Below are 12413 nucleotides of genomic sequence, written 5' to 3' on the forward strand. Positions count from 1 at the left end.
AATAGTGGCTGCAGTAGGTGGAAGGTGGTGTTCAGTTTTGACAAGAATTTTCCTTACTTAGTTGGTTCTTAGGTTCTTAATCTTTTTTGGTTCTCATTTGAGCCTTTATATATATATATATATATATATATATATATATATATATATATATATATATATATATATAGAGAGAGAGAGAGAGAGAGGGAGAGAGAGAAAAAGAGAGGTTCAAGTATTCTAATTAAGTATTGTGTGGATGTAAGAATCATTGTGGAACAATCATTTCAAATTTAGTTAATTTTAAATTTATTTAACAGATAAGGGTAGAATAGTAATCTTTTGTATTTATTAAATAATATCCTTAATTATCATCCCATTTTTTATGGAAAACAATTTAATTCAAATGATAAAATCAACCAATAATCGTTATATAGTATATGAACTGGAAGCCGTAAACAAAACTCAATCGAAGGCATCGTTCATGCCTCTTGCTGATTCCTCCATTGTCGGTCTTCCCTCGGCATTTCCTCCGCGCAACACTACATCACCCAGGAATCTACAGTTCTATAAAACACAACTACCCAGTCCATATTGAATTGGAGAAAGCAGGTCAATTGATTTTCCAGTGAAAATCTACACATATCACTTCGCTTCCCCACGACGACAAAACTAATGGCTGCTGCTTCCATTAGTACGACCTTCCTCCCCCTCTACAAACCCATCAAATCCTTCGTATCCACTTCACAAACACCTAAATGCTTCCCCAAAACAAAGCACGTCGCCAACACCGGTATCGTTTGGGCGGTTTCCAAGGAGCAAGATGTGATTCCCGTACAGAGTAATAACTTTACGGATCATCAAGTTGGTATCCTGGTGAGTGAAATTGAGAAGGAGGTTGAAGGTGGAAAAGGCGTTCAATTTATTGGTGGGTTCGGTGGTAGTGAAGGAATATTGTCTTTTGAAGGTGGGTTTTCGTCTGCGAGCACTTCCGGTGATGGAAATCAGGTAGTCGAAGGTGAAAATATCGATAAATTGATTGATAGAACAAGTAACACCACCATTGTTCTTGCCGCTGGCACTTTCGGTATTACCAAATTGCTCACCATCGATTATGATTACTGGCATGTAAGTTCTTATATCTACTATTAACTTGTCGAATTAGGTTTTATTCAAACATAATTTTGAGTTTGAAAGTTTTGTTCTTTCTAGTTCAATTAAGGACTTAAGGTTAATCTTAGTGTGACACACACATGGATGGACCATATTTGAAATATTGAGATGTGCACCACAACACAACTGGAGTGTATACGAAGAAGCTCTAAAAGAAAACCCACTTTTGGCAAAGATGATGATAAGTGAAGTTGTATATTCAATAGGCGATTGGATTGCACAGGTTCGTTGGTTTCTTTTCTTTAAAAACCTACCCTTTCTTGTTTCCATTAATGATCCATGAATGATGATCAGCTCAAAAAAACTAACACTTTTGAATAATTATCCACTATCCTTATTCTTATCCAGTGCTGTAAAGGTAAACCATTGTTGGAGTTTGATCGCACCCGCATGTTTAGATCTAGCCTTTTTGGCTTCACTCTACATAGATCCCTTTCTCACTACTACAATTATTTCTGTGATGTAAACAATGCACCAATTTTATTGTTATTTAAGTATTTTTCTTGTGAATTTAGCTTAATTAGTAATTATAATATGAACTAGAATGTTATGTTGTTGCTATATTCATTTCAGGTAATTCCAATTTGTTTTACTTGCTAAATGCAAGTTGAAAGCTAAGGATTTTATTTTTTTTATTATTTCTTTTTCACATAATGATCAGGTTAAGTGAAACGTGTGAGGTAATTCCAACATAATGCATACGGTAATTGAATCTTGAATTCCAATTCTATTGGAATGGAATCACGAATTCCAATTTTGTTTGAATGGAATATGGATATTTTCTCACTGATTTATGCATGTTCTACAATTATTGGTTATTGGTTTTATGCAATTCACAAGTCTGCATATTTTTCCAAAGGAATTTAGCTTTTTATTTTTCATTTGCTAATGCATTATTGGATTCTAAACTACAATTTGGTTTTGTTTTCACAAAAGTTGATGCTTGAAGAATGGACCACAAAATTGAAAGTGATTTTTAGCAACATTGTTCTTTTAGAATGTATTAGTGTCTTTGTTAGATTTTGATGTTTTTTTTTTCCGATTTGAAAGTTTTTTTAGTTTTATTCTTTAACAATAAATGTAATTCTTAACAATTGTTACCCGTATTCTATAAGAATTAATGTGATTTTTGTTTTTATTCTTTAATTGATTGTTTAAGAATTTTTGTTATTCTACAAGAAGTTTTTAAAAGTCATGATCAAGAATTTGTTTACCCGTATTCTGTCATAATGTTTGAATTAAAACAAGTATAATTTGTAAAATCGGATTTTTAAAATTAATAGAATCTATGATCCCTTAAAATATGCAATTTTCCTTTATTAAATATATATTAATTGACTAAAATTCCCTTGTAATTAAACTAGATGATATTTTTCAATTATATTTAATTCAATAATATGTATTAATCATTTTCTTAAAATAAGTAAAATGATTGGCCCACAATCATTCCTATATTCACACAATAAATAATTAGAATATAATAATCTCTCTCTCTCTCTCTCTCTCTCTCTCTATATATATATATATATATATATATATATATATATATATATATATATATGATTATGTTATTTTGTTTTCACTATCTATTGTGTGCATGTATGATTGATTCTGGACCAATCATTTTAGTTATTTTAACAAAGTAATTAATGCATATTACATGTTGAAAATATAATGGGTATTAATTACATCTTCAGTATTTAATATGCATTAATTACTTTCTTAAAATAACTAAAATGATTGGTCCAGAATCAGTCATACATGCACACAATAGATAATGAAAATATTTGAACCTATATATATATATATATATATATATATATATATATATATATATATATATATATATATATATATATATATATATATATATATATATATATATATATATATATATAAAATCCGTTTTAACTTTTATATGTTCTTTTAAAGTTTAAGTCTATCATTTTTTTTTGTAAGAATTTAATAAATTGAAAACGATTAAGTGTTTGTAATGTGATAGATTTTCACTTCTGATATTTGCATTATTTTGAGAAAATTTAAATTTACTTTTTTATGATATAAATGTGTATTAAATATACTTAAGTATATTTTGTACATTTGATCAAAAAGACTGTATAAAGAAATTAGAAATATAAAAATAATATCCAAATATAAATGTAAAATAGATTGTTATGAAAATGTAAAGGTTAGATGATTAAAAATTAGAGTTCATTAGTGTTTAAACAAACAAAACTCTCAATATTTATCATCTACAACAATAAACATTTTTTAAAATTCAGAATATAAAAAATGTTTAAAAAAACCATGATGCTTGTTTAGTTATATGAATACCATGAAGAAAACAACCAAAACTTAAAACCCTATCAAAAGCAAGTAAAGCAAAAAATTAAGTAACATTCATGTGAACCTCATAACAAGGCAAAAATCATCCTCAAGAAAACGAGCACATGATACAACTCATCACAACCACGAATGGTTGCACATACATCCCCTCCATAAGAGTTGGTACAAATTACACTCCAATCCACAACTCTTCCCAAATTCAAAGAATACAAATGCCGTTCGAGAAAAAAAAATATATAATCAAATAATGTTACTACAAACAAACAAAAATAAACACATGCCATCATATCCCACTTAAGATCTTTGATCATAATTATTATCAAGTGAGACTAATCTTTCTCTTACGTGTCAATCCCTTGTGTCCGAAAACAAGCAATTTTTAGCTTCATTTCCGAGGTATATCTCCTTCATTCTTCAGCAAAAGAATCAACCAAATATTCAATCCAAACTCTATAATGGCTAATCTAACAACATCCACAGCATCTACCACCACATTTGGATAATATAATCAAGAAAATAATGAGAAAAACCACAGCCGAAAGCCCAATTGCCACTCCAAGAACAACCTTATTTGGACCATGATCACTATCATCTCCCTTTTTCTTCTTTCCACTATCACCACCATCATCATAGTCACCGCTGCTCAAATCATCCACAGATGACGACGGCTCATCAGCCGCCGGTGGAGGCAAAATGGGCAGTCCATGTTTATCACAAGGAGCAATCCCAAGCTTTGCTTTTTTCGAAATCGAAGAGTGATTGTAACACAGATTGTCATTTCCATTTATCTTGAACACAGTCAATTTCTTGATGAACGACGCATTAAAAGGCATAACTCCATGGAAATTGTTGTTTTCCAGATTCAGATACTTCAATCCCTTCATTTCGTTGATGGATCTGGGAATTGTACCGTTTAACTGATTCGAACCCAGATCCAAATGGACTAATCTTGAAATAGTGGAAATTGATCCCGGAATCGAGCCAGATAACGAATTTGATGATAAAGAGAGATTTTGAAGAGAAATCAAGTCACCAATTGTAGAGGGTATTTCTCCAGTGAGTTGATTCGAAGATAAATTCAAGAATCTAAGGTTTTCCAAAAGTGTTAAAGATGTGGGTATAGTACCATTGAGTTTGTTCTCCGACAAATCCATGTGCGAGAGCTTCGGATACCAATGTTTTGGGATTAATCCAGTGAGGTTAGTGTTTGATAGGGTTAGGGTGTTCAAAGACTTCATGTTAGAGGTTATAATGTGGATGCCAGATGCTTTGATGGAATCGCCGGAGATGTCGAGTTCTGTAAGGTTACTGAAGCGGCTGAGGAAGACGCCGGTGAGACGTTGTAAGGAGTTGATGGATGTGAAAGATAGGAGGTTGATGGAGAGGGAGGTGGGGAAGTGGACGATGGGAACGTGGCAGTCTACAAAGCTGAGGGAGGTGAGTGTAGAAAGGGAGGAAAGGGCTGTGGTGGAAAGGGAGAGGTCCTCGGAGCAGTTGGAAAGCCGGAGGGAGAGGAGGTGGCGGAAGGGAGTGCCGTTATCACAGACGGTGGCGTTGTGAAAAGAAGGTTGGGTGCAGGGGTCATGGGTTGTTGGAATGTAGAGAGATTGGAGTGCCCTTACTTGCTTTGGGTCAAGAGTTGAGGATGTGGAGGCAGCGTTGGCAGGTTGTGAGACGACGACTGCGGCGGAGTAGAGGAGGACGATGCGGAGGAGTAGGAGGGATCCAGTGGTGGAAGGTCTCATAGTCACTGTGTGTGAGAGAGAGAGAGATACTGTGTGTGTTGGGTGAAGCAGGGTAAGGTGTATTTTGAAGTTCGTACTAAAAAGAAGACTCTTGGGCAGGGCAGGAGATGAAACCAAGAAGTGTTAACAAAGAAAAGGGTAATGCATATCAAAAATACTATTATACCCTTGGCTTCGGATTTATCATTTTGACCCGTAAACACTTGAAACTTCCAAATTGCCATTGTATCACATGGCCCATCCAAGTGTGCTGTTAAAGTTATCAGAACAAAAACAAAAGAGTAAATTCTAAATTTTGTCCACCGTTTATTTATTACCAGACATATTCTCGCGCATTGCGATGGAGTTGAGTAGTTAAAAGAGTTGTCATTAAAAATGTAAACAAACAATGGAGTTAGGAATTTAGATATTGATAGTCCAAATATAGTCGAAATCAAGAATAGCTATTTCATAAAATTATTTAATGTATAAAGTTGTACATCTTTAAAGTATAATATAAATAAAAAATTATAATTGAATCTGACGACTTTCACTTTTTGAAAACAAACTGATGGTATAGTTATCAACGGTATATCATGAGTTATGTGAGATTGTGAAGATCATAACATTGTTTTCTTTTAGAAAGGAGATGTAGAAAAAAATCATTATAACGACAACTATATTCTTATAAATAAATACAAAAAACATCATTTTTTTATGTGGGATTGTGATAAAAGTTTACATGAAAATGTAGATAAAAATTATACAACCTCAACCGTATATCATGAATTACACAAATCTTTATGTATTGAATAAACATATTAAAATTTTCATATTTATAACAATCCTTCTTAATAAATCAAGGTTTTTTTTGCCACATGTCATCTTCTCCTTCATTTTGACACATGGTATTTTTTAGTATTTTTGAATTTTCTATTTTCCACTTGTCATTTTATTGTATTTTTCATTTTATTAAATTAAAATTCCACATTTAATATGTAAGGTAATATATATACTAGGTGTGACACCCATGTATTACATGAGTTTATTTAAAAAAAATAAATATAAAATTTTAACAATTTGAAAACTTTGAATTTATAACAAAAATGAGAAAAATTTTGAATTATTAAAATTAATAAGGCTTTAATGTATTGAATACATTACATATATAAACTCTTTCTAATAAATACCTTACATATATATTATCTTACATATTAAATATGGAATTTTAATTTAATAAAATGAAAAATACAATAAAATGACAAGTGGAAAATAAAAAATTTAAAAATTCAAGAAAATGTCATGTGTCCAAATTAAGGAGAAAATGACATGTGACAAAAAAACATTCATTTATTATAGTAGATAAGATATTTATTATAAATGATTTATATATGTAATGTATTCAATGTATTAAATCCTCATTAATTTTAATAATTTAAATTTTTTTCTCATTTTTCTTATAAATTCGAACTTTTCAAATTGTTAAAATTTTATATATATTTTTTAAATAAACCCATGTAATACATGAGTCTCACACATAGTATATTAATAAAACAAATAAATAAAGTAAGCAAAGAAGCTAAACACTAAATAGACTAAGGCTCCGTTTGATACGCATCTTTCCAGGTCCAAACAGATCTTTCTGGCTGAATGGACCGGAAAGACTGTTTGATTTGCACAAAAGAAGGGGTCTTTTCCGGTAAGATATGTCTTTCCCAGAAAGCCCCAAAATCATATCTTTCTGGCTGAATGGCTAGAAAGATAATTATACACCAAACCCCGCCTCTTTATTTCTTTATTGGATTATTAATTTTTTAAATAACTTTTTTTAAATTTATTTTTATTGAATTATTACTTTTTTTATCATTCAGCACAGTCAATCAGATATACAATCAAACAACATGATTTCTTTCCTAGTCAGAAAACTTTCCCAGACAGAAACTATCAAACGGGACCTAAGTTTTTGTCTTCTTCTTGAAGTAGTGAAAATCTCTCTCTCTCTCTATATATATATATATATATATATATATATATATATATATATATATATATATATATATATATATATATATGCTTGGGGGACGTCCAAAACCCAAAGACAACCATTCTTGGACAAAAAACCTTCGAAAAAGGGACTATAAGGAGATCTAATAAACCAAAAGCCAAGATGAAGACTTGATTACCAAGAAATGCAGCAAATGGAGTGTATCTTCTGGATCTACTTCCTCTTTCTTGAACCTCCAACTTCCTTCTTCTTCTTCTTCCTCTTCAAGAGCACGCAAAACACACCAAGGTGGCTTAAACACTTACAAGATGCACTAGGGTTTCGTAGGTGAGGGTTTGGGGTCTGGAGGCTGGAGATGAGGTTGAGGGAATGAAAATATGATGCTTAAGTAGAGCACCAAGTCCCAAAATTAGGGTTTCCCAACCTAAACCAGACTCGCCGAGTTGGCCACTTAATCTGCGGCACAGAACTTGCTCCGACTCGTCGAGTTCTTCCTTGGACTCGACGAGTTGACTCGTTGACTTAGGGCTTTTCCTTCCCTAACTTGGCCTCCTGGATTCCAGGTGTTACAATATTACTTTGCTTCTACTTCCTTGATTGTAACGCCGTAAAAATTTAAACAATTTTTCGCAATTGGAAACATATTTTTAACAAAACCATTCATTCATAAAATGTCATAGCATCATGTTTTTGTTCACAAAATATCTCCCAAGATCAAAATACATCAAATCCCATATGTGTGTGTGTACGAATCAAGCCGGCGCCTTCCCGCGGTCATTACTGGTACCTGAAACACATAACACTGAACACTGTAAGCAAAAGCTTAGTGAGTTCCCCAAAATACCACACTAACACATAATAGCCACTCGAGGTTGTAACTCTGTTGACCCTCTGGTCAATGTGTCCCAGTGGGGCCCTCCAACCCCAACTCTCTGTGGGCCCTCTGGCCCTAACTCTAGGGACCCAAAAGTCCCAACTCTGTAACTCTGAATCATGCATATCACATATCACCATAAATCACAACACATAAATAACATGCAATCACACTGGCATATAACTCTATAGTACTCTGTCATATAACTCTATTACCACACTAGGTAAAGTATAGTGAGAAGACTCATCTCGGTATCTCGGTAAATCTCTGACCCGGTAAACGCTGGCCTAGCCTCCGCCTAATCATATGAAATAAACACTCTATTTAATATAACTCTCAAGGGCTAGGCTTTGCTCTCTTATGACACTCTCAGAAGGGTAAAAGACCATTTTACCCCTCTCATAACTCAAAGGCCCCACAATAGACCATATCCTAAAAGTCAACCAAAAGTCAACTCTCCGGGTTACGCTGCGCGTACCAGATGTGTACGCTGAGCGTACCCGACTGCACCTCAGAATCGGGGAGCGCCACCCAATACGCGGCGCGTACTAGGCATTACGCCCAACGTACTCCCCTGCTTCAGCCCTTTAGCTCTTGAGATCTTAAACAATTAAGACCTACGTCCATATTTTAGATCTGACCCCATCCAAGCCCCTTAATCCATAAAGTTGATGACTTTAAGCCTATGCATGGCTGAACAAGTCACCAACTCTCGCAATGATCCAACCTTCAACTCTAGAAGGCTAAATACACATGCATGACTTCAAACTAACATCCAAGATGGAAAGTTTATGACTCTAAATCACCAATAACACTGAAAGGGGACAGATCTCGGACCATGGAGCACTTTACACTCATAAAGTCTCCACCTTTGGGGTTTTTAGCCCTAAAAAGGGCACATACAATAACAACCAAAAGAAGAGGAAAGTTTTGAACTTTATACCTCCAAGTGTAGCCCTTTTCTCTGTAGATCTCAGATCCAAAATGGCACCTCAAGCTTTAGCTTCCAAGAACTCCCTTCCTTCTTCTTCACCAAGTCACTAAAGCACCAAGAAGCTCAAATCAACACTCTCACACACTAAGGACGATGGGGCTCTCTTTTAGGGTTTCACTCACTAATATGGAGGCTAAGGAATGAGCCATAACACCCTTTAAATAGTGCACAAGTTGGATTAGGGTTTTTGCACCTGGGCCGGGTACGCCCGGCGTAACTCTAGGTACGCCCAGTGTACCTTGGCGACTCCCCGTCCAAATTAAGCGCATGAGTACGCACAGCGTACCCCTATGGTACGCCCAGCGTACTCACTTGCTACAATCCCACCACTCAAGGACTAAACATGCCCAATCAATAAAGAACAAGGATGAAAGAAATATACCTGAATCTTGGGCTGTTACAATTCTCCCCCACTAGAACCAGACTTCCCCCCGAAGTCTCATTCCTCGAACAACTCTGGATGCTGCCCTTGCATCTCCGACTCTGAATCCCAAGTCATCTCGGACCCCTTCCGATGTTGCTACTGAACCAAAACCAAAGGTACTTCCTTGTGCCTTAAAACCTTGATTTTGTGATCTCTGATTGCCACCGGTCTCTCAGCGCTCGCATCCACCTGAATATCCTCCAATGGTACCACTGCCGACTCAACGGCTATACACTTCCGCAATTGCGACACGTGGAAAGTTTCATGGATCTGACCTAACTCTGCAGGTAGCTCCAACCGGTAGGCTACCCTGCCTACCCTTGCAATCACCCGGAAAGGACCGATATAACGGGGACCCAACTTGCCCCTCTTCCTGAATCGGATCACTCCTTTCCAAGGAGATACCTTCAGGAGTACAAAGTCGCCGATCTGGAACTCGAGCTCGGACCGGCGCCTATCCGCATAACTCTTCTGACGACTTTGAGCGGACAATAACCTCTGCCTGACCTATTGTATCTGCTCAGTCGTCTGCAGCACAATCTCTGTACTACCCATAACACGCTGCCCGACCTCTCCCCAGCAAATGGGGGTCCGACACCTCCTCCCATACAACAGCTCAAAGGGTGGCATACCAATGCTCGAATGATGGCTGTTGTTGTAAGAAAACTCTGCCAAGGGCAAATACGTGTCCCAACTCCCCCCGAAATCCAACACACATGCCTGGAGCATATCCTCGAGCGTCTGAATCGTTCGCTCACTCTGTCCGTCAGTCTAGGGGTGATATGCGGTACTAAAATGCAGCCTAGTACCCAACTCCTCGTGAAATTTCTTCTAGAATCTAGAAGTGAAACGCACATCTCGGTCTGAGACAATCGAGATCGGCACTCCATGCCGAAATACCACTTCTCTCACGTACATCTCTGCCAACTTCTCTGCAGAAGAGTTCTCACTGATAGCAAGGAAGTGGGCGCTCTTTGTCAACCTGTCCACAATCACCCAAATTGCATCGACTCCCCTAGCAGTCCTTGACAATTTGGTGATAAAATCCATGGTAATCTGTTCCTACTTCCATTCGGGAACCTCTAAAGGCTGCAACTTACCATGCGGTCTCTGGTGCTCGGCCTTAACCCTACGGCAGGTTAACCACCTCTTAACAAACCACGTGACATCCCTCTTCATACAGGGCCAACAATACTCCTTCTTCAGATCTAAATACATCTTAGTGGCCCCAGGATGGATCGAGAACTTCAACCGGTGAGCCTCTTCCATCAAAATGGTACGCGTTCCTCCCATAAACGGTACCCAGATACGCCCCTGAAATGTCATAAGCCCCCGACTATTGGTAACGAACTCCGATACCAACCCGACAACTCGCTCTCTCTTTTGGCTCTCAGGCCGCACAGCCTCAGCCTGTGCTCCACGAATGGTGTCCAACACCGGAGCTATCATGGTCAATCTCAAACATACATCTCGCAATGGGGTGCTCTCCGCCCTGCGGCTCAGTGCATCGGCTACAACATTAGCCTTGCCCGGGTGGTACAGGATCTCACAATCATAATCCTTGACCACGTCCAACCACCTCCTCTGTCGCATATTTAGGTTAGGCTGATCCATCAAATACTTCAGGCTCTTCTGGTCTGTGTATATCGTACACCGAACCCCATACAGATAGTGACGCCATATCTTGAGGGCGAACACCATTGCCCCCAACTCTAGATCGTGGGTGGGATACCTTGTCTCATGAGGCTTCAGCTGCCTCGATGCGTATGCTATCACATGCCCTCTCTGCATCAGCACCGCTCCCAACCCCAAGATCAACGCATCACAATACACCACAAAGTCCTCCATTCCCTCTGGGAGGGCTAACACTGGGGCTTCACATAGCCTCTGGCGAAGCGTCTCAAAGGAGGTCTGCTGCTCTGGGCCCCATGAAAAAGCGATACCCTTCCGGGTTAACCTGGTGAGTGGCACGACGATCTTGGAGAAATCCCTGATAAATCTCCGATAATAGCCTGCCAACTGTAACATCCCAAAATTTAAGACCAAAAATTTCTTTTTAATAAAACATTACTTTAAGCAAAGACATCATTCCAAAACATAATCTGACTATAAGTTTTCAAAACACATGTTTATTATCAGAGTAAACATTCCCAGGCTGACAAATCTATGGTGTGTGGCATGCGATCACCCCGAGCTCCTCCCTCCGCTACCGGAAGTACCTGAAAACAAAACTGAAAACCGTAAGCACGAAGCTTAGTGAGTTCCCCACCTTACCACATACCATGCAAAACCACATACTGCACATACTGGGCCACGCCCGCTATCCTGGGCCTCGCCCCTACCTCGGGCCTCGCCCGATACAACGACCCTACCGCTCCAGGCCCCGCTTGGCTTCGAACCCCGCTCGGATACATATCTGTTTCACTTAGGCCTCGCCTGTCACAGGGCCTCGCCCACTAACATATAATAGCACATAAACATATCACATAACATCACATAAGCTAAACATATACTAACAACTCTTGCTCTAAGGCCTCGCCTATCTCTGGGCCCCGCCCGTGTCCTGCTACTGATGAGTCATGGAACCTCGTCCATATTCCTGCTGATAATGAGATACGGGCCCAGCCCATCCTCACTCCTTTCCTAACTTGGGCCTCGCCCCTGGACTGCTGCTACTTAGATGTGGAACACCATCCACACTCTACTATTGGTGAGATGCGGGACCTCGCCCATCCTCACCTCCCTACCAGGCACATACAAGTATCACACAGACAAAAAGTATAAACTATCGCATAAACCATTCCTTGGGCACCCGCCCTCTATCATTGGACCTCGTCTGAATATCATACTAGCATACTGTGCCTAGGGCTAACCCCCGGGTCTTCTACTCATAACTA

The 12413-nt window shown here is 37.9% G+C and overlaps 2 protein-coding genes across 2 annotated transcripts; one reads left to right on the forward strand and one right to left on the reverse strand.

Annotated features, from left to right (window-relative positions):
• The first annotated feature begins 651 nt into the window (after positions 1 to 651).
• On the forward strand, positions 652 to 1819 carry LOC145064645 (uncharacterized). The gene is made up of 5 exons (XM_079012056.1): positions 652 to 1102; positions 1230 to 1372; positions 1498 to 1611; positions 1693 to 1722; positions 1811 to 1819. The coding sequence occupies exons 1-5, from the start codon at positions 652 to 654 to the stop codon at positions 1817 to 1819; spliced, it is 747 nt and encodes a 248-aa protein (XP_078868182.1).
• Positions 1820 to 3526: 1707 nt separating this feature from the next.
• Positions 3527 to 5376, reverse strand: RLP51 (receptor like protein 51). The gene has a single exon (XM_079039243.1). The coding sequence runs from the start codon at positions 5238 to 5240 to the stop codon at positions 3960 to 3962; it is 1281 nt and encodes a 426-aa protein (XP_078895369.1). The 5' UTR covers positions 5241 to 5376; the 3' UTR covers positions 3527 to 3959.
• Between the last annotated feature and the right edge of the window lie 7037 nt (positions 5377 to 12413).

The sequence above is a fragment of the Lactuca serriola genome, chromosome 1 (genome assembly GCF_051521515.1).
Source record: "Lactuca serriola cultivar US96UC23 chromosome 1, Lser_US96UC23_V15, whole genome shotgun sequence".
NCBI classification, from domain to species: domain Eukaryota; kingdom Viridiplantae; phylum Streptophyta; class Magnoliopsida; order Asterales; family Asteraceae; genus Lactuca; species Lactuca serriola.